This window comes from Lithobates pipiens, unplaced genomic scaffold, assembly GCF_037356315.1.
Source record: "Lithobates pipiens isolate NorthernLeopardFrog02 unplaced genomic scaffold, aLitPip1_a1.2 Scaffold_30, whole genome shotgun sequence".
Classification (NCBI taxonomy): domain Eukaryota; kingdom Metazoa; phylum Chordata; class Amphibia; order Anura; family Ranidae; genus Lithobates; species Lithobates pipiens.
In genome coordinates this window covers 70,338,897-70,362,534 of record NW_027507791.1, presented here as the reverse complement: position 1 = coordinate 70,362,534, position 23,638 = coordinate 70,338,897, and the positions used below count along the sequence as shown (strand labels likewise).

The 23,638-nt window shown below is 44.2% G+C and overlaps 1 protein-coding gene across 6 annotated transcripts in view; it reads left to right on the top strand.

The window, feature by feature from the left end:
- DAAM1 (dishevelled associated activator of morphogenesis 1) overlaps window positions 1-23,638 on the top strand; it is a 295,770-nt gene that overhangs the window by 146,006 nt on the left and 126,126 nt on the right. For all 6 annotated transcript variants that reach the window (XM_077464407.1, XM_077464402.1, XM_077464406.1 and 3 more), the window contains one exon: window positions 13,798-14,019. In XM_077464407.1, the coding sequence (XP_077320533.1) occupies window positions 13,837-14,019 (183 nt within the window). In that variant the 5' untranslated portion in view covers window positions 13,798-13,836. The remainder of the gene's footprint in view (window positions 1-13,797; window positions 14,020-23,638) is intronic.

The window sequence follows — 23,638 nt, the reverse complement described above, 5'->3', positions numbered from 1 at the left end:
TGTGTGTTGAGTTAATTTTGAGGGGACAGCAAATTTACACTGTTATACATGCTGTACACCAGGGGTGCCCAACCTTTTTAAGAGTGAGGGCCACTTAAGCAACTTGGTAACAAGTCGTGGGCTGCAATGAGCGGAGCGGGCAGATGACGGGTCACGGATACTCTATAGGCACTCTGATCTGATCCACCCAGATGAAAGGGGATGGATTCCCTTCTATTTTTTTTTTTTTTTATCGGATTTTTAGGATTGGCTTGGAGGCAGGCAGGAGTAAATGGACTAAAGTCTGTTTACATCTTCCGCTCTGTAGAGCTGAATTGAGGGTCCGATTGGGTAGGGCCGAACGTGTGAAAAGGGCCTAAACTGCTTTCACACTGATCTGTGGTTTACCCACATCGTGGGTGAAGCGTAGTGCACCTGTGTCTACCCTGTGGGTTAACTGAACTTTGCCATAGATTATGCCTGTGGAAAAGTCCGGCGCTGTACAGGAAACATCGGCTTATGAGCCTCTGCTCTGCAGCCGCATTCGTCCTCTACCACCAGCTTCATTCACAACACTGATGCTGTGTTATGACGGGTCAGCAACCTGTGATCTGGGCTTGCTAACCCACCTTTCCAGAGCAGGAGGTTGCGGGCCACATCAGAGGGCTTCGTGGGCCACTGGTTGGCCACCCCTGCTGTACACTCACTTCTTTACATTGTAGCAAAGTGTAATTTCTTCAGTGTTGTCACATGAAAAGATATAATAAAATATTTACGAAAATGTGAGGGGTGTACTCAATTTTGTGGGATACAGTAGGTAGCCTGCTTGGTATCCGGTTTGCAAGGCAGACACTTGTGACTGTGAAAGGCTGCCAAAAATCACTATAACAGGGCAATAGTGAAACACAGATTGGTGCATGCAAGGGTCTTGAGGACTAGCCCAGGGCCACAGGTTGGGCATCAAGAATTTAAAGAGGGACTGCAGTCTTCTCAAATAATTAGTAATTAAAACATCTTTGCCATTCTGAATCTTCCCTCCAAGCACTTTGCATATTATTTCAATAATACTGTGATTCTGTACTTGCCAAATATGCTGTAGAAATCTCCCTCCACCAAGTCTGGCTGCATCCATTTTAACTGTGGGCAGCTGAAGCTGCTGCCTGTTCACTTCCTGGATTTACAGACGCACACCTCCAGCTCTGCATTACTGCAAAATACCCCATTGCTCCTATGGCACAGCAGATGTCAGTGGTGACATGTCTGCTGACACCCGCTGCTATCCGATCCTGTCTGCCAAATCCAGAAGGATGATTATCCCATTTTCCATCCGTCGGGAGGATCAGATCCGATATGATTGGATGACCACGGACACGCAATCTGTTGTCCTCTGATTTCCCCATAGAGGAGAGTGGCATTCTGTCTGTTTCTGCTCCGCACAGTGAGCAGAGACAGACCTGTTATCCGCCGACACAGCAGGGGTTAAAGGAGCGATCCCCCATGCTGAGCAAGCGGATGACACAAAACAGAGGCGCTCATGTGAAAGGACCCTAAAGCCTCGTTACACACGATTGGACTTCTTTCTGACAACAAAACTGTGGAATTTAGTTTGAAGGGTGCTGGCTCCAACTTGTCTTGCGTACACAGTCACACAAATGTTGGTCAACAATTATGAACGTAGTGACGTACAAGACGTATGGGATATCCCTGTTACGAATGCCAGTTTTTCCAGACGAGCTCTTCCGGCTTGTCCTTGATTCCCAGAATGCATGTTTGTACTTTGGACTTTTGTACACACGATTGGAAAATCCGACAACACGCATTTGTTGGCGGAAAATTTGAGCGCATGCTAGCCAACATTTGTTGGTGGAAAGTCCGACAACAAATGTCCGATGAAGCATACACATGGTCGGACTTCCCCCCCAACAAGCTCACATCCAACATTTCCCATCTGAAAATCCGATTCTGTGTATGTGGCATTAGGAAACTTGAACAAGTAGCTTCCACGGTTTAATTAGAGATGCTGCTCAGACAGTCTTGCGACTTGCACCCATATTCCACATTCTATAGCCAGGCGAGTGACGTACTCCCTTTGTGATAGGATTTTTCATCTTCCGATATCACAACTCCGTCCTCATTGGGCAATGAGCCAGCATCCCCTTTGTCCAGTTAGTAGGGTAATGAACTGGAAAGCAGTGGAGCTGAAGCTATAAGCAAGCGACTATTCTCTTGGCTGTTGAGTGCAGCAGAGGTGTGTAAATCGCAACAGTGGCTGAACATTGTATCTAATCCTTTGACAAGTTTTGTGTATTTAGATGCCTTGCTGGAGTTGCACTTTAAATAAGCCATGGTTTCATTGTCTAATGACAAGGGCTAATAAGTATGGAGCAGCAGTAAGCAGGTTTCATAAATAGCTCTGTGTTTTAAGATGATGTCAGACAGCGTTTACTTGCGGTTCTTTTCTTTAGCTCAGCATGGCAATGAATGGGTATTGCGCTCCCCCAGTATACAGGTGTGGGGGAGAGATCAGACTAAAACTGCTGAATGCAAGGTTTTGAACCGGTTTGTTGTGGAGAAAACATAGAAGAAGCATGCTAATTCAGACAGGTTTTATTTCCTATTACTGGTCCTAAGCAGTTTAGAGCACTTTTTTTTCTTCGCTTATCCTATAATAAGAGAAGACTGGAATAGGTAACTCTTCATATTGTAAATGTATTCATGGATGACAGATTTTCCCTGGGAGTGCCCTTTAACGGTTAACCGTCTCCTGCCATCTAAACCTGCCACCTGCCATATTATTTCATCATATTCCAAAAGGAACACCTGTCTCTTTACCTGTGCTACTGTATTATGTGTGTATGCCTGAATCTGCTATTGTTCAGTCTGTTCCTCCCATCTGCTAGAATGAGAAATAATCCAAAAAGCAAGCACCTTTCTTATTCACTATATATGTTAAATGCAGGCGTATTTGAAGATTCTTTACATTGGAATGTAGTTTATAGTACTGAGAAGGTTCTGACCCGATTACATGCTGGCTGTTAAATCGCTACCAAAATCCTCCTAAATCTTACAATGATTTATAAAGCTTTGGAGGTTTGTGTTCTACTGGACACCTAGGGAATTGTTCCCCTGCAAAGCTGCTAGACAATCTGCAAATCTAAAGTGCACAGTGCATGATGTAAAGTCCGCTGTACAATGCTCACTGATTATGTATACACAGGGCTTTTTTTTCAGCAGGAACTTGGGGGAACGCAGTTCCGGCACCTCCAGAACTGAATGGCAAGGGTTGCTGGGCTGTGCAGGAGATTCTATTCATGCTGGCTGTTGAGGAATCTATTTTTGCTGAAGGGGATCTATTTTTGGGGATGAAGGAGGACTACTGTTGCTGGGGAGGACTTATGTTGCTTATGGGGATCTATTGTTGCTGGGTGGGAGTCTTATGTTGCAGGGTCATCAGTTATTGTTGGGAGGAATCTACTGTTGCGAGGGGTCTTTGTAGCTGGCTGCTGGAGGGTCTATTGATGCTTGATGGAATTTTTTTTTCTGATGGCGGGTCTATTGTTTCTGATGGCGGGTCTATTGTTTCTGATGGCGGGTCTATTGTTGCTGGGTGTGAGTCTTATGCTGCAGGGGGGTCAATCGTTGCTGGGTGGGATCTACTGTTGAGGGAGGGTTCTAATGCTGCTGGCTGCTGAAGGGTCAGTTGATTCTGGCTGTTGGGTATGCATTGTTGCTGGACGGGATCTATTGTCGCTGGGCTGTCCATAGCTAGATCTATTTTATTGCCTTTCTTGTTTTCATTAAGAAACTCAATATAAAATACTTAGTTCTGTAGTCTCTACAAGGAGCAGTACTGGGAGATGGGTAAGGGTTGGACCCACAGAACAGTGATCAGAGGTGGGTAGGGGGCAGGGTCAAGGGGTGACTCGGAAGGCCGGGCGGGGGGTTCCTGCACCTTCTCTCTGTGGGAAAAAGAGCCCTGTGTATACAAGTCTCAATATATGTACAGAATTTGAGCTCTTCAGATTCTGTTTTATAGTGTCGGTCCAGTAAAAATGAACATTTCAGCTTCTTGGTAGATTGGAGAGTAAAGCCCCATACACACTATCAGATTTTCTGCAGATTTTTTTTTTCCTTCAGATTTACCAAAACCATATAATATGAGGTCAAACCTTAGGAGTTTCAATTTATATGCAATCAGGCAGGCCCTTGCACTACATGGTTTTGGTAAATCTGCAGACATAAATCAGCAGAAAATCTGATAGTGTGTATGGGGCTTTAACCACCTTCAGACCGGACCATTTTGCTGGTAAATGACCAGAGGTCTTTTTACAATTTGGCACTGCGCTGCTTTAACTGGTAATTGCGCGGTCATGCAATGTTGTACCCAAACAAAATTTGCGTCCTTTTCTTCCCACAAATAGAGCTTTCTTTTGATGGTATTTGATTGCCTCTGCGATTTTTATTTTTTGCGATATAAACGTAAAAAGACCGCAAATTTTGAAAAAAAAATGATATTTTCTACTTTTTGTTATTAGAAAAATCCAATAAACTCAATTTTAGTCATACATTTAGGCCAAAATGTATTCAGCCACATGTCTTTGGTAAAAAAAAAAGTCAATAACTGTATATTTATTGGTTTGCGCAAAAGTTGTCACATCTACAAACTAAGGTACATTTTCTGGAATTTACGCAGCTTTTAGTTTACGACTGCCTATCTCATTTCTTGAGGTGCTAAAATGGCAGGGCAGTACAAAACCCCCCCAAATGACCCCATTTTGGAAAGTAGACACCCTAAGGAAATTGATAAGAGGCATGTTGAGCCCATTGAATATTTTATTTTTTTGCCTTAAGCGATTGAATAATGACAAAAAAAAATTATTATTTTTTTTTTACACAAAGTTGTCACTAAATGATATATTGCTCACACATGCTATGGGCATATGTGAAATGACACCCCAAAATAAATTCTGCTGCTTCTCCTGAGTATGGGGATACCACATATGTGGGACTTTTTGGGAGCCTAGCCGCGTACGGGGCCCCGAAAACCAAGCACCGCCTTCAGGCTTTCTAAGGGCGTAAATTTTTGATTTCACGCCTCACTACCTATTACAGTTTTGAAGGCCATAAAATGCCAAGATGGCACAAAACCCCCACAAATGACCCCATTTTAGAAAGTAGACACCCCAAGTTATTTGCTGAGAGGCATGTTGAGTCCATGGAATATTTTATATTTTGCCACAAGTTGCGGGAAAATTACAAACTTTTTTTTTTTTTTCACAAAGTTGTCACTAAATGATATATTGCTCACGCATGCCATGGGCATATGTGAAATGACACCCCAAAATAAATTCTGCTGCTTCTCCTGAGTACGGGGATACCACATATGTGGGACTTTTTGGGAGCCTAGCCGCGTACGGGGCCCCGAAAACCAAGCACCGCCTTCAGGCTTTCTAAGGGCGTTACAGTTTTGAAGGCCATAAAATGCCAAGATGCCACAAACCCCCCCCAAATGACCCCATTTTGGAAAGTAGACACCCCTAAATTTAGGGGTACACTAGTGAGACTAGGTAATAAATGGCGGGTGCCCTGAAACTATAAAAAAAATAACTAACCAACCAGCGTCACCTGTAACAGTTATATGGTGATCACTGGTGAAAGGGTTAACTAGGGGGCAATCAGGGGGCTTTATGCGGTAGTATATGGGGGTCCCTGGCGCTATAAAAAGCTGCAGCGAACCTAAATACCTACCTGCCTAACTAGCGTCACCTGTGACACTAATACAGCGATCAGAAAAACGATCGCTTATTAGGCTGGGTTCACACTGGAGCGATGCGGGAACGCCATGAATCCGCGGCGGGTTCCCGCATCGCATGCCTCCCGGCGGCAGTTCACACTGCCTTATGCGAACTGCTGGGAGTGTCAGTGAAATGTTAATGACACCCCCAGATCAGTTCGCATATCGCAGTGCGATCTGCAAACTCGGATCGCATGGTGTGAACACCCATGCGATCCGATTCTGCTGCGGACCAAAAAAAGGGTCCCGTGCGAGTTTGCGGCGGGTGCGGCGGGTGCGACACGAATTCAGCCATACTGTCTGTATGGCTGAACTCGAATCGCACAGAGATCGGATGTGATTTGCACTGCAGTGCGGTGCGAATCACATCCGTTCTCATAAACCGCTGCAATGTGAACCCAGCCTTAGTGACACTGGCGACGGGGGGTGATCACGGGGTTAAACCTTTATTGGGGGGGTTAGGGGGGTACCTTAGAACTAAAGGGGGCTAACTCTAACTGCCCTAACAGTTATTACAGTCACAAATGACACCCGCCGGGTGATCAGGGGGTTAAACCTTTATTAGGTAATAAATGGCGGGTGCCCTGAAACTATAAAAAAAATAACTAACCAACCAGCGTCACCTGTAACAGTTATATGGTGATCACTGGTGAAAGGGTTAACTAGGGGGCAATCAGGGGGCTTTATGCGGTAGTATATGGGGGTCCCTGGCGCTATAAAAAGCTGCGGCGAACCTAAATACCTACCTGCCTAACTAGCGTCACCTGTGACACTAATACGGCGATCAGAAAAATGATCGCTTATTAGGCTGGGTTCACACTGGAGCGATGCGGAAACGCCGCGAATCCGCGGCGGGTTCCCGCATCGCATGCCTCCCGGCGGCAGTTCACACTGCCCTATGCGAACTGCTGGGAGTGTCAGTGAAATGTTACTGACACCCCCAGATCAGTTCGCATATCGCAGTGCGATCTGCAAACTCGGATCGCATGGTGTGAACACCCATGCGATCCGATTCTGCTGCGGGCCAAAAAAAGGGTCCCGTGCGAATTTGCGGCGGGTGCGGCGAATGGCTGAACTCGAATCGCACAGAGATCGGATGTGATTTGCACTGCAGTGCGGTGCGAATCACATTCGTTCTCATAAACCGCTGCAATGTGAACCCAGCCTTAGTGACACTGGCGACGGGGGGGTGATCACGGGGTTAAACCTTTATTGGGGGGGTTAGCGGGGCACATTAGAACTAAAGGGGGCTAACTCTAACTGCCCTAACAGTTATTACAGTCACAAATGACACCAATGCAAAAAAAAAAAAAAAAAAAAGCAATTGGTGTCACTGTGACTGGGGGGGGCAGGGGTAATTGGGGGGTGATCGGGGGGTAAAGGGGGGGTGTGAGTGTGCCTGGCATGTTCTACTGTGTAGTGTAGTGCTTGTGCAACTCACCGATGCTCTCTCCTCGGTGCCGGAACGAAAACTACCGACACGGAGGAGAGAATACATCACTTCCTCTCCTGTGTTTACATTACAGGAGAGGAAGTGATGTCACCGGACAATTTCATTCGCCGGGAGCGATCGCGAGGGGGTGGCCATGAATGAATGGCCGTCCCCTCGTCCGGGATCGCTCCCGAACGAATACCGACCGCCGCAGGCACCGGGCGGGGGCCTGATCGGGCCCCCGACCCGCGGGAGGCAAGGGACGTACGTGTAAGCCCTTATGCCTGCCCGTGCCATTCTGCCGACGTACATCGGCGTGCGGCGGTCGGCAAGTGGTTAAAGTGGTCGTAAACCCCATTCATGAAATTTGAATGAAGCACATATATCTGCAGTGTTTACTTGTCTGTCTCCAAAGCTCTAAGTGTCGTTTCTCTCTGGTGCCTCATTCCTATGAGATAACATGAGTTAAAAATTTGTGTCGGGGAGGGAGCTTAGAGAGAAATAAGCAGAGAGCTTGTCTATTCAGAATACAGCTCTGCATATTACTTCATTCCTCTGTCTATGTGGAGGAGGGGTGTGTACCTTTCCTCCAATCAGCTCTCACACAGTGTGCAGTCTCTCTGCCCTTCCCTATGTATTGCTGGCAGATGAAGAAAGATTTTTAACATGATCTGCACTTTGGAAGGGGTGTAGAAAGGGGAAGACGGTTCACTTCACTGGGCAACCACTTTTAACCACTTCAGCCAGGACCATTTGGCTGCCCAAAGACCAGAGCATTTTTTGCGATTCAGCACTGCGTCGTTTTAACTGACAATTGCGCGGTCATGCGACCTGGCTCCCAAACAAAATTTAGGTCCTTTTTTCCCCACAAACAGAGCTTTCTTTTGGTGGTATTTGATCACCTTTGCGGTTTTTATTTTTTGCACTAGTAAAACAGTAAAAATACAATTTTTTTTTTTTTTTTTTTTTGCTATAATATCCCCAAAAAATATATAAATATTATTTTTTTCCCTCAGTTTAGGCCGATACGTATTTTTCTACATATTTTTGGTAAAAAAATTTGCAATAAGCGTTTGGTTTGCAAAAAAGTTATAGCGTCTACAAAATAGGAGATAGTTTTATTGCCTTTTTTTATATATTTTTTTTGTTTGTTTTTTTTTTTTTTTTACTAGTAATGCCGGTGATCTGCGATTTTTATCATGACTGCGCCATGGCGGACAGATTGGACACTTTTGGCGCTATTTTGGGACTATTCACCTTTATACAGTGATCAGTGTGATTAAAAATGCACAGATTACTATGTAAATGCGACTGGCAGTGAAGGGGTTAACCACGAGGGGGCGCAGCAGCGCTTAAGTGTGTCCTAGGGAGTGATTCTAACTGTGGGGGGGGGGGGTCTAGGCTATGTTCGTCACGAGACTGATCACCGCTCCTGATCACAGGGAGCTGTATTCAGTGTCACTAGGTAGAACAGGGAAATGCTTGTTTACATCAGCATTTCCCCATTCTTCCTCTCCATCGAGTCCACGGGACGCGCAATCACACTCGCTGAGCACACGGCGCATGCCCACAAGGCCGCATCTTAAAGGGCAATGTACAAGTACGTTAATATGCCTGTACGTGCCCCTCCGCCAATGTATATCAGCGTGAGCCCTTCGGCAAGGGGTTAAAGAAGAATTTGAGGTAAGGGCATTTTATACAGCATGGGCTAATATAACTATGGTGGGGATTTACTATAAGGGTCGGTTCACACTGGGACGACTTGTCAGTAGCGTCCCGTTCTGTACAATGGAACCGTTCTAATCGGGCGGCACAGTGGTGTAGTGGTTAGCACTCTCGCCTAGCAGTAAGAAGGGTTGCTGGTTCAAATCCCAACCACGACACTACCTGCCTGGAGTTTGCATGTTCTCCCTGTGCCTGCGTGGGTTTCCTCCGGGTACTCCGGTTTCCTCCCACACTCCAAAGACATGCAGGTAGGTTAATTGGCTTCTGTCTAAAATTGGCCCTAGTATATGGGTGGGGACCTTGGATTGTGGGCTCCTTGAGGGTAGGGACCGATGTAAGTGTGCAAAGTACAAGGATAGGGACAATTGTAGACACTCACTCAGGTTGAACTGGATGGACTGGTGTCTTTATTCAACCTTACTAACTATGAAACTATGAAACTATAATCGGAGCGACACAAGTCGCTCTGACTTAGAAAAAGGTTCCTGTACGACTTTGGGGGCGACTTGCATTGACTTCTATACAGAAGTCGTTTTGCAAGTCGCTGCAGCGGTCGCGTCTGGGTCGCCTGAGGCAGTCGCGCTGTAAGTCGTGCTGCCTCAGTGTGAACCGGACATAAAATCTGGTGCAACTGTGCATAGTAAACAAGCGGCTTCTAATTTCAGCTTGTTCAATTAAGCATTGACAATAAAACCTGGACGCTGATTGGTTACAATGCACAGCTGCACCAGATTCTGTGTGCATCGGTTTTTAGTAAATGTCCCCTCACTGTGTATTGTTGTATACCATACCTGGCTGATGTCCCCGGAAGCTGGAAATCACTGTAGTAGACACTGCTACTCTGGTGATCTCCACATTCTTCAGGCTGCCTGTTGCATTCTGAAGACAGGAGGTCAGCCACTTGGCACGGGCATCATACAGAAAATGCTTTGCATGTCATGAATGAATGCAATGTGTTCTCTGACTGGAGGAGGTGGGGTGGTAACATCACGCTCTCCACCTCCTGAAGTCAGAGAATGCTTGGCATTAATTTAAAAAATGCAAAGCAATCTCTGAATTGTGCTTATGCTGAGCAGCCAACCTCCTCGTTCAGAATGATGCAGGTGCATATATGCGGCCTCTTGGCAGGTGGGCTTTAACGCCGAGCGGCTGCATATATATATATATATATATATATATATATATCTATATATATATATATATATATATATATATATATATATATATATATATATATATCTATATATATATATATATATATAATGTATGTGTGTGTATATATAAATTCTTTTTATATATATATTCATCCCTAGGTAAATACTTTCCTGTGCTGAGTGTGCTTTCTGCACAGTACTGTAACAAGCAGGTACTGGAAAGCTCCTGATGTATACTAGCGATCAGGAGCTTTCCGTTCATATAAAGTGCTGCACAAACTATTGGCGCTATATAAATCCTGCATAATAAAGTGACCACTGTGATTGCCAATCACAGCAGTCATCCTATTGGAATGCCCACCTCCGCTTCCTGGCATTTAGATCTTGTTAAAGGGTCTAAAGGTGGGGAAGGGGTTGGAGTAGATCCAGACCCTAACTGGGTGACATTTCATTTAACCACTTCCCGACCAGCACACGCCGATGTATGTCGGCAGAATGGCACGGGCAGGCATATTGGCGTACACGTACGTCCACTCTTTAATGCCGCCTTGCCATTGCGCGCGCCGGCGGCATGCTCGCGTGCTGGTCGGGACCCCCGTGCGTCCGGTCGCGAGTCCCGCGGACTCGATCGCCGCGGGCATACCCGCGATCGTCTCATGGGGCGGCTGAACGGAGAGATGCCGTTTGTAAACAGCATCTCCCCATTCTGCCTAGCAACAAGTGATGCTGATCTTTGCTCCATGTGATTGGAGCAGAGATCAGTGTTCACTAAAAGAAAGCCCAGCCCCCCAACAGTTAGTAACACCCCCCTAGGAACACTTAACCCCTACACTGCCACCCACTGGTTAACCCCTTCACTGCCAGTGTCATTTACACAGGAATCACTGCATTTGTATAGCAGTGATTGCTGTATAAATGACAATGGTCCCAAAAATGTGTAAAAAATGTCCGTTGTGTCTGCCATAATGTTGCAGTCACAATAAAAATCGCTGATCGACACCATTACTAGAAAAAAAAAATTAATAAAAATGCCATAAAACTATCCCCTATTTTGTAAACGGTATAACTTTTGCGCAAACCAATCAATCGCTTATTGCGTTTTTTTTTTTTTTTTTACCTAAAATATGTAGAAGAATACGTATCGGCCTAAACTGAGGGAAAACAATTTTTTAAATATATTTTTGGGGGATATTTATTATAACAAAAAGTTAAAAAAATGCGTTTTTTTTTTCAAAATTGTCGCTATATTTTTGTTTATAGCGCAGAAAATAAAAACCGCAGGGGTGATCAAATGCCACCAAAAGAAAGCTCTATTTGTGGAAAAAAAAAGGACTTCAATTTTGTTTGGGAGCCATGTTGCACGACCGCGCAATTGTCAGTTAAAACGACGCAGTGGCAAAATGCAAAAAGTGGTCTGGTCTTTGGCCAGCAAAATGGTCCGGGGCTGAAGTGGTTAATAAAAGCTTTGTGTATCGCATTTGTTCTTATTTTTATTTATTTTTTAAGTAAAATATATATTTTTTTTTAATTTGTTTTCATCTCCCATTGTTGCTGATCTCCTTAAGCTTTTTAAAGGGAAAGGTCACTCTATCCATCATATTGACTATATATAATCCTTATGCTGCTAGCATTATTAAATAGTTTAGAAAGTATATCATATTTACTTGTTTTCAACTTATTTTACATTATTTTAAATTTTACATAGTGATTTCATATATACCATATATTTCTCAGCTATGCACCCTTTCCTGTCTGCATACTAAGGGCATATGGATGCCAGGAAGTAAATGCTATATCAATTGTCTGCCCTTTCTCAAGATGGCCGTGCCCAGAAATGTTAGGGGGGTATTTTTCAAAGCGATTTGTCAGCAAAGTAAAGCATGGAGACATGGATGGGTGGGTGATTTTGCTCTGAGCATTACAAATGAATTCATGATTTGTGGTGCTCAGATACAGTGTAGTTCCGCTTTAAGTCACTCCCTGTTTACATGCAGTTCCTTCTACAATGTTTGCACATGCTTGCTGTGGACTGATTTTCTAATAGTGACAATAGTGACCATGTCTGAGCAATTTGCGATGGCGTGCCTCCTTGTTGTCTCAACTGGGAGTGCAAATTACAGATGACAATGCAGGATCATCATTCGGGAAATAATGGGGGAGATTTACTGAACAAGCTGAAGTTAGAAGCTGATTGGCTATCATGCTCAGCTGTACCATATTCTAAGTGCTCCAGTTTTAGTAAATCTTGTTTACTGTGGGTATCTGGGAAGCCGTTTTTGCTGACCTGTTTGCAATGCAATACCTCTATTCTCCCCCCCCCCCCCCCCCCCAATTGCAGGCTCTTTGCTAGCTGTCACATTCAAAGTTTGAAGCTAATATCAGCACATTGGAGCGCCTCATGGTTTAAGGATTCCCAGGTTCTAGAAAATCATGGTGGTAATGAGCAGAGGTGCTTGCTGTTGCATCGAACAGACAGTTTACTAGCTACTCAGTGATTGCAAGTTTGTTTTAAGGTTATTCAACTGTCGTAAAACCTTCACATAAAAAAAGATAATTGGCTGTAATGATTATAAAAACGAACTCTGCTGCCCACATTTAATTTTTTCATTCATTTCATTGAGAATCTGATTAAAACCTGTACAAAGCATTAGTAAATTCTCATCTGGAATATGCAGTTCAGTTTTGGCTAGTAGTTCACTAAAAGGATATTGGGGAACTTGAGAAAGTTCAGAGAAGGGCAATCAAAATGATTAAGAGGCATTGAGGAGCTCGGCGATGAGGATAGATTAGCAGAACCACATTTATTCCACCTTGAGAAGAAGCAACAAACGGGGGGGGGGGGGGGGGGGGTAGGCGGCACAGGAGCCATACATTTTCTCAACGAAAGCATTCTTTGATTGGATGAGGTGGAGAGCATGACCTCATAGCCCCACCTCTCCACCTCGTCCAATTAGAGAATGCTTTGCATTGAGAAAGTGCAAATGATCTCTAAATGGTATCTATGCCGAGCCGAAGACCTCCTGTGTTCACAATGCAGCAAGGCAGTCGCTTATCACAGAACTTAGAAGCAGATCCTACAGGTATAGTAGGTGCGTTGGGCCAAACTATAAAAAAAAATTCCATACCTAAAATCCGTCTTTAATTTATAAACAAACTTGTTTGTACTGATTCATTTTGCTCAATGCAGTGTTGTCAATACATTCTTATGTGCAGAATGTACTGGTGACCCACCACTGGTGCATTTTCGTTCTCACCAGTGATGCTCAATCCAATTGTAAAATTAGCCTTTTCCGTATTTCCACCTAGAGCCATACCGAATTTAAATGATATGCAAGAGTGAAGATTTTGAAGGTGCTCATTTACGTAGGCTATTGCTAGTACTGGGTAATAATGTTCAACCCTGTACAGAACAAGTCCAGTTGAGTTCAACTTTTCCAGGTTTGCAAGAGTAACACAACTATCCAAAGCTTTTCCAGTAAGGTTCTGCTAGCAAAATCAACCTGCACTCACAAAAGACTGAACTTTGCGCAGAAACGTAACTACATGTTGTGGGATGAGAATGCACTGCACAATCATGAAAGCAAAGACCTAGGATAAAGGGGGTGACATATTTATTAGGTTTCCAGATACACAGCTGAAATTATTGGTATATTTATTTTAAAATCAGTTTGAAGAATACTTCTGAAATATTAATATTCATTTTCTTTTTTTAGGATTTCTTGGGTATAACCTGCTCCTAGAATCTCTGGGACATGGCGCCGCGGAAGAGAAGTAACCGAGGGATCTCCTTCATTTTCTGCTGTTTTCGGAGTAATGATCATCCAGAGATTACATATCGATTACGAAATGACAGCAGCTTTGCCCTGCAGACAATGGAGCCGGCATTGCCCGTTCCCCCGATTGAGGAGCTTGATGCTATGTTTGCAGAGTTGGTGGTAGGTGGACCTTTTCCTACGTACTCGACATTTTTTTTTTTAAATCATGTATTGTATATAACCAGTCAGGGAAAAGTGAGATGTCTTTATCTGCATGCTTGTTCTAGGTCAGTGATTCACAGTATAGAAACCAGAGGGTCAGTTAGATTTTTTTTTTCCTCTCATCACATGTTTAGTCTGTCATCTTGGTATCGTGATAGTGCTCCAGCTCGCCTTTTGTTTCACCCTATATTAGTAAGCTGGGAACACCTTCGCCTTTGCTGTTTGTAAAGCAGAATAGCTATTCACAAATATAACTACTGGGCATCCTATCCAAGTTCAAAAGTGCAATTCTGATCCTCTAAAAATGTATGACTGTGTCAAAATGCTCCCTATGTAACTGATTTGAAGCATTTGGGCATTTGAAATATATGTTATCATACAAAGTTTTTTTTTTTTTTTTTTTTTTTTTTTTTTTTTTATTGTATTGGATGCTTACAATCTAGGGTCCCTATACATACACATACTAAGGCTATTTAACATATCAGCATGTCTTTGGCATGTGGGAAGAAATTTAAGAATGCAGAGGAACCCCATGCAAGTGAAGGGAGAACATGCAAACTCCATGCAGGTACTGTCCTTATTGGGATTCAAACTGATGCCCCTAGTGCTGATGCTCTTTGTTTGCATTCCAGGGGTTTTCAAACTTTCTAAACAAAGGGCCTGTTTACTGTCCTTCAGATTTTGTGTGGGGGGGACGTGCGCAACAATGGTTGGTGAGAGTAGAAATTGTCTTGACATCAGTAAAACCGTGCCCCATCTTTGTTGCCAGTGGGAGAAATGGTTCCCCCGTCGGTGTCGGGGGGAGGAATGGTTCCCCCGTCGGTGTCGGTGGGAGGAATGGTTCCCCCGTCGGTGTCGGTGGGAGGAATGGTTCCCCCGTCGGTGTCGGTGGGAGGAATGGTTCCCCCGTCGGTGTCGGTGGGAGGAATGGTTCCCCCTGTCGGTGTCGGTGGGAGGAATGGTTCCCCCTGTCGGTGTCGGTGGGAGGAATGGTTCCCCCTGTCGGTGTCGGTGGGAGAAATGGTTCCCCCTGTCGGTGTCGGTGGGAGAAATGGTTCCCCCTGTCGGTGTCGGTGGGAGAAATGGTTCCCCCTGTCGGTGTCAGTGGGAGAAATGGTTCCCCCTGTCGGTGTCGGTGGGAGAAATGGTTCCCCCTGTCGGTGTCGGTGGGAGAAATGGTTCACCCTGTCGGTGTCGGTGGGAGAAATGGTTCCCCCTGTCGGTGTCGGTGGGAGAAATGGTTCCCCCTGTCGGTGTCGGTGGGAGAAATGGTTCCCCCTGTCGGTGTCGGTGGGAGAAATGGTTCCCCCTGTCGGTGGGAGAAATGGTTCCCCCTGTCGGTGTCGGTGGGAGAAATGGTTCCCCCTGTCGGTGTCGGTGGGAGAAATGGTTCCCCCTGTCGGTGTCGGTGGGAGAAATGGTTCCCCCTGTCGGTGTCGGTGGGAGAAATGGTTCCCCCTGTCGGTGTCGGTGGGAGAAATGGTTCCCCCTGTCGGTGTCGGTGGGAGGAATGGTTCCCCTGTCGGTGTCGGTGGGAGGAATTATGCCCCATTCTTGGTGTGGTATCAATAGTGCCTCAAGGGCTGTATAAAGGTAGAGTTTGGAGATCTCCGCATTAAACAAATGGTAATAAAATATACACAATACATATGCAATTTTTTTACGGGTTTCATCCCAGCAGGTCCTAGTGTAACTGAAAAGGATTCAAGGATGCCTCACTGCCCATCACTTCCAGTGAGACATCTGTCTATCAGTAACCTCTGACTTAGGATCCAGCAGGATATATTAAGTGAAAGAGACTGTCATGCAAATGATTGTTTGGACTCTGGGATCCTGAATACAGATGACGTTTATACAGCTTTCCTGGCAATAATGAGTAACATGGTGCTGCATCCTGTAATATTACCCAACAGCACAGTCTCTTATTTGCATTGCAAGAGAGCGCCAGAATGCCGAGTCATTTTTACCATTATGCTTCCATATTTGCTTAACATTTGCATGTCTGTTTTATTAACTACATGGTATATTTTTAGTTTGTAATGTAGTTGCGTTCACATCTAGATGCCAATTGGTGACGTGATAATGTTTCTGTAGCTAGAAATGAGCATGCCCAGATATCATGGGATGAAGAAAAGTAAAGTGGGGTTTTATATGTGATCTGTAGTGATTAAATACGTTGGTCACATATGTTCTATCCTGAGCAATCTCGGTACAATTTCCTTCATGTTTACCAAAACTTTATAATATCGGGACTCCCTAAACAATCTGCTCATTTCATCAATAGTGGGTTGTGGTGGATCTGAAGATTTTAAATTCGGATTGTATTATTCATAGCCAGCCAAGAAGTCCAGATGTCATTTTTGAGTGCAGGTTAGAAAATGAAATAATCTGATTGGCTGATATACTGAAGACCTCTTTTTCTCTTTTACACAGCATTTTTCCAGTTAAAACATTTTTTGTTCATTTGGGTTTTTATAAAAAAAAATAAAAATCCCTTTAATACTCATGCAATGAATTGCCATTCTTGTTAAATGCCACTTGGCAATCATCAGTTATACGAGGTATGGTCGGTCCAATTAATTTGGCTGGTACAGTGATGTGAGCCTTCTGACAGTGTTGAGTTGACTAACCAACAGAAATGAGTGTTTCTGAAAGGCAAAACTCTTGATCTGAGGACAGTTGCAAGCATGCTAAATATTATCTGTAAATGTATTTAATTATTACAGGTACTTTTATATAGCACCCTCCATTTACGCAACGCTTTACATATATTATGCATTCACATCATTCCCTGCCCTCAAGGAGCTTACAATTGAAGGTCCTTATCTCGCATTTATACATACACATACTAGGGCCAATTTAGACAGGAGCCAAAAAACCAACAAGAGTGTCTTTGGAGTGTGGGAGGAGACCTGAATACCCAGAGGAAACCAACACAGGGAGAACATGCAGCCAGGCAGGTAGTACCATGGTCGAGATGTGAACCAATGACCCTAGTAAACTAAGAACAATGTTTTTCCATATTTTTACTGCTAATTTAACTGATTGAAAAGGGACCAGGTGCTGTGCTGTCAGATTTTTCCAGGATTTATTTTGCTTAATCAACTGCATTTTCACTTGTTTTTAGCACTACCTGATTTGATATAAACTAGATGGGTTGTTTAAATGGACCCTAAGGCTCGGTTCACACAGGGGCGACTTGTCCAGGCGACTTCGCCGCCTGACAAGTCACGCCCCGTTCTGTACTACAAGACCGTTCTAATAGGAGCGACTCAAGTCGCTCCGACTTAGAAAAAAGGTTCCTGTACTACTTTTGCGGCGACTTCGGGTGACTTGTATTGACTTCTATACAGAAGTCGTTTTGCAAGTCGCCGCTGAGGTCGCGGCAGGTCGCGGCGCTGCAAGTCGTGCCGCCTACTATGTGAACCGAGCCTTAGATTTTGTGATAAATCTTAAAAGAAAAGTATAGGAATTAAAACAACAAACATACATTCTCCCCTAGGTGGTCCAATGCGATAGTCTGATGCTGCATCTGTGACCCACCACCTCTAAGACTGAGAACCAAGTGATCAAAGACAGCTGATCACTCGTTTCTCAGTCTTCACTGAGCAGAGAGCCAGTGACAGCCACCAGCTCTCTGCTCTCCACCGCTCACTGGAGTACCAGGCTGTGCAGGAAGCGGGAGCTTGCTCAGGCTCTTGTGGTGTGCTTGGTGCCTGAGCCAGCTGCTGCTCAGGAGTCTGGGTTGATCTCGACTTTTTAAAGTTTGGATCTTTCCAGAGCCTGGACCTGCTTAGCGACATCCGCCGACAGTGGGCTTTAGCCTGCTGTTGGCTCAATGAGGGTCACAGGCATACAGAACAAAGTGCACTCATCTGACTCACTTATGGCCAGTAGTCACTGATCTGGAGCAAGTTTACTGTCAAATGAGAACTCCTGATATGCCCACTTGTTCTACATTATTGTTTTATAGCCGGAGTCTCCAAACTTTCAAAACAAATGGCCAGTTTACTATTCTTCAGACTTTACGGGGCCAGACTGTGGCCAGCGGGATTAAAAAAAATCTTTCTGGCATCAGTGGGAGTAAATGGTGCCCCATCTTTGGTATTCGGGAGAGGAATAATGCCCCATTGTTGGTGTTAGTGGGAGAAATGGCACTTCATTATTGATGTCAATGACAAGAATTATGCCCCATTTTTGATGCCATAGGGCAGAATAGTGTCTCATATCGGTGGGATGAATAGTTCCTCAAGGGCTAGATAAAGGCAACCAAAGGGCTGCAGTTTTGCGACCCTTGATTTAGAGTATAAAACCTAGAGGAGCTCGGCTTGACAGCATTTCATTAGAAGGTCTGCACTGGCAGCTTTAGGGCAAATGTTTGATCAAAATAATTTAAAGCGTTTCTGTATGCTATATGTTCCCAGGGCTTTTACCAAAAATTTGGACATTATGGCAGATTTGTCTCCAAAAGTGCCCTTCTCCAGCTGTGCATTGTCCGCACTCAAATCCCTCTGTTGACAATGCTGCCATCTTCTCTCGCTCTTCCAGGTCTTGAGTCTCAGTGAGTCTTCTCCATTAATTGACAAAAAACGAGTTGACTCTCGCATATGCCCCTGGGAGCTCTTTCTTCCTGACCCTCCACTCTAACAATTTTTTTAGATTCACTTTACCCTACCAGCCTTTTTTATTTGTAGGACCGCTGAACTCTATTGATTGTGCGTTACGTCATCCTAGATTGAGTCCTTGGAGGCTGCTCTCCAACAATGGGGTTAGCATTGAAGTGTTTGAAGGAACATTGGTGGTGCCCTCTTCCTTCTAACACTCAATTGTTTTTAAAACATTGGATTTAATGCAAAAGGAAACCTGTATAAACCTTGTACAGGCTGTATAAGCACTTAGAAACGACACGCAGTTACACTTTAATGCTGTATTTTTTTGCGAACGCCTGCCAACTTGTTCATTGTGAATATTTGTGGACATCCTCCCCCCCCCCACTGTTTAATTAGCTGTCGTGATAATATGTACTGTTTTTCATGTGGGCGCCATTCCAGGGACACAGTGTATTCTGTGTGCGTAATGACTGAATCTTCAGCTTTTCAGTTAAGAAAGGACATGACATGGAACAGGAAGTGTTGATTGTTACTTCCTGTATCCCCGGCTTTGGGACCTATCCATATGACCATAGCAGAGAACGAGAAAGGATAGGAAGTATAGACCTGTATTGGAGGAAGGAGACATTAAATCATACATCCTCTTCAGTATACATTACACAGGCATTGTAAAAAGGGAAAACAAAACAATACACAAGAGTCCATAAAGTGCAACACAGCATATTAGATGTTTTAAAATGGCTGCGCCTAGTTGTTTTAACTCCTCAGTATTATTGATTCCTGCAGTTATGTGATAACTCCAGTAAATTGCTGTGTAGACTAAAATCAAACTCGCAAAATAGGGAGCAACTGTGAATAGACCATGAGAGTTTCTCATTTTAGGTCATCCATCATAGTATTTGACTGTTTGGAAGGTTTTGGAAATTGTTGTTGAAATTTGCTTGAATTGTCCCTTATTTTGGTCATGGAATATCTACACCACTGGCACACTGTGGCTCCTTTAGTTTTTATTCACCCTTCATCACCCAGTAAACAGAAAAATGTGGTCCAGTTTTTGGTTGCATTTGCAACTAATTTAAAATAGATGGCTGCCTTAGAGAGGAAACGTCATCTTGCTAATTGAAGGAAAAGTGACCGAGTCTGCTTAGAAGGTCCCCCAACTCACTGATACTTTGCCTGTGTTCCTCTGCCTCTAATTTTCCTTTACAGCCAACCCTAAAATCCCCAGGATAGGGGGAGCAGTGACCTCAATCCCTCTGCCTGGCTGGCTATGACACCTAAACGCTACCACAGAGGAGGTGACATGCTCCTCTGTAACCAAATACACTGGGTCTTATCACTACCTGCAAAGGGGGATCGCCAGCAAGGTGAGTGCCAGTTGCTGTCCTTAATGGACATGGAGACAGTGACTCTTTAAACACACAAATATTTCACGTTGCAGTAATGCACATGGCAAAGGGCCCTAACCTTTCCATTAACCTTTTCATTCTTATTAAGGTTAATAACTTGTATTTGAATATTAACATTCTGTACAGGTGTTAACAGCCTGGCTGGGATAGATCAATAAACATTTTAAGGACTTAAAGGGGATCTTCAGTCATTCCATCTATTAAAGCGGAGGTCCACCCTAAAATGGACCTTCCGCTCATCGGATTCCTCCCCCCCTCCGGCGCCACAATTGGCACCTTTCAGGGGGGAGGGGGGTGCAGTTACCTGGATAATCCAGGTAACTGCACCCACTTCCGGGCTAGCTCTCTGCGGAAAGGGGCGTACATTACGCCCCTTTCCGCAAGTGCCCGCCCCCTTCCGCAAGTGCCCCGCTGCCTGCTGGGAAACACACAGATCCCAGAGGCAGCGGGGACCGTCCTCATTGCGCAGCGCAGCTCGCGCATGCGCAGTAGGGAACCAGGAAATGAAGCCGAAAGGCTCCATTTCCTGATTCCCATACCCAAGATGGCGGCGGCAGCACTCGAGTGTCAATCTAGAGATCGGCTTCGGGTGCCGACATCGCGGGCGCGCTGGACAGGTAAGTGTCACTATTTTAAAAGTCAGCAGCTGCAGTATTTGTAGCTGCTGACTTTAAAAAAAAAAAAAAAAAAAAACGCGGAGTCCCGGCGGACTCCCGCTTTAACTCTTCTGCCCTTGTTGTTTTAACATTTTATTCTGCCAGTAAATACCTTATACAGCCCACTTCCTGTTTGTTCTCTGATCATTAGCCTAGGACATCATGTGCAGCTCTCTCTCTCTCTTGTGAGTTTGTGGGAAGGGAGGGGGGTGAGTCATAAGAGGGCCAATGAAGGCTGAAAAGCTTTAAGTGTGCCTCTGTGTAAATCCAGGAAGTGAACAGGCAGCACCTTCAGCTGCCCACAGTTAAAATGGCTGCAGCCAGACTTAGTGGAGGGAGATTTCTGCAGCATATTTGGCAACTACAGAATCCCAGTATATATAAAATAATATGCAAAGTGGTTGGAGGGAAGCTTCAGAATGGCAAAGAGGTTTTTATTACAAATTATTATGTGAGCAGACTACAGTTCCTCTTTAACCACTTCAATACCAGGCACTTAGACACCTTCCTGCCCAGACCAATTTTTAGCTTTCAGCGCTGTCGCAATTTGAATGACAATTGCGCGGTCATGCTACACTCTAAAAGAGAAGAGAAAATCTGCGCTACAGTGAAAAAACAAACAAAATTTTTTTTGTCATGCAGCAATTCAAAATATATACCAAAAAATGCTATATAAAAAGGACTTGAAAAAAAGAAATAATGGAACTGCGCAATCCTTAATATTTAAATTAAGGTGTGAATAAACAATGAAGTGCATGTGTGCTCAATGTTGTGCAGAGTATTAACATAAACCCCAACATAGAAAATGCATTAGCGACATATACCCATGCAGTACAAGTAAGACCACATATAAAATAACACCAATTGTTATAAATAAGCACTAATAAATCAATACTGAAATCTCAATGGTACTAGTGCTTCAAAGAAATATGTGCAAAAAATACTAAATGAAAATCAAAAATAAATAAAAATAAAAAACTCGTTAAAAAGTCCAGGTAAGTGAGTTCAAAACAAACAAATGTCCACAGTGACTTGTCCAAAAATCCAAAACAGGTGTAGTCGTGAAGCAAAATTTAAAGTGCACCACCACCGTGTAGATAACAAATGGCTCCTTACCAGATACCCCAGTAAGGAGTGCGTATCTTAAAGGTCAAGACAAGGTATGCATCAGACTCAGATCTTCGAAGGATAAGAGACCACTGGTGCCGGACTCAAATGAATTTCAACCAAGAAGCAGATGTTCACCATAAGGAGGAAACAAACAATCCAAAATAGTGTAACACCGTTTATTAAAAAAAGAACATAAAAAGGAGTGCACTTACAGAAGTAAATGGACACAGAGCATATCGTCAATGGAAAAGCGTCGGCCGATCGCAAACTCCAAACGATATCCTTATTCAGTTGCAACTTCTAATGAGGCAGAAAGCGTGTCACGCCACCCAACGCGTTTCGTGAAAAGATCACGTCGTCCTGGGGTATGGGTGACACGCCAAGATGCCCCAAATATATATGCATACATATTGGCCCAAATCACCTCCTCCGTAGGACCACTCAGCCGCACTTCCGGGTGTAGACCGGAAGTGACGTGTGCGGGTCAATTGTAAATATTAAAAAAGGGGACCTAAATAAATCACAAAATAAACAATGAAAATAATAACGGAGAACGACGTACGTCCTCCTCGTGGGGCCAATATCCTGACAGTAAATATGCTGTGGAGCAGTCCAGACGAGCCTCGTTGTTACCGAGGTCCAACCAAGCCTCCATATCACCACCAATGGGATACGAGGTCAGGGGTCGGAGCGGCGGAAGTGACGCGCAACAGCGTCGTCGCCCATCTCTCTATACTCAGCCGACAGCCTGGTACCGCCCCTCCCATGGCGTGATTGGATAGAAGCACCACATCCCCGCCCACCGCGGACATGTGAGCGCTTCAACACAGCCCGGCCTCGTTCTCATTGAACAGAAAAGGCAACTGCGTACGCATGCGCAATGCCTTGATAGAGCCTCGTCTCGCTAATTGGACAGAGTGGCAGCGGAACAACCGCATACAAACTCGCCCGGCCAGAACTAAGCCTCATTCTCCACTGTGTACACACAGCAGAGATGGGCATACAAAACTCCTCCCTCCACCGACAAACGGCAAAGGGGAGTGAAGGGAAAGGGGAGCTGCCGACCCTCTGATCAGTACGAACCCACCCCAGCCCTTAAACGGACAGGACCTCCAATGTCCATAAATTCGAGCCCCCATGGCAAAGGACAGAAACAAGGGGGAGGAGGGGACTTGTTCCAATGTTGATAACAGTAACAATAAATCAAATGTCATCCCCAAAAAAAACATATAGGACATGAATATGGTAATCTTAAATCCATATATACGTTCCCCAAAGTATGCTAATTACAGTCTAAATAGTGAACAAAATAGGGGAACAATCATACACCCCACAATGGGTAACTTATACACAAGTTTTTTGGTCACATAAAAATATATAAAAACGCATATATCAAAAAATGAAATAAAAGTGAATTAAAATGGCATGAAGCCAAAAATAAAAATAAATAAAAAATTGTGTAGAAAAAAATGCTTGGTTGTAATGCACATTATGCGTTATTTATAAACGCATTCACGTCAGTGTCAATATTCATACCAAAGGGTGCGTAAGTTTTCAACTTATATATCCAAAACATTTCTAACCGTGAGATCTCCCTCACCAAAGCTCCGCCCCTCCAGTGCGGTTTATACTTATCGATCCCCATATACAGTGTATTGGATGGATCTCTACAGTGTTTTTCATCATAATGCCTTGATAAGGGGTGCTTATCAAAGCCCCGTTTGATGTTGGCAATATGCTCATTCAATCTAACTTTCAGAGCTCTCTTAGTTCTCCCTATGTACTGAAGTCC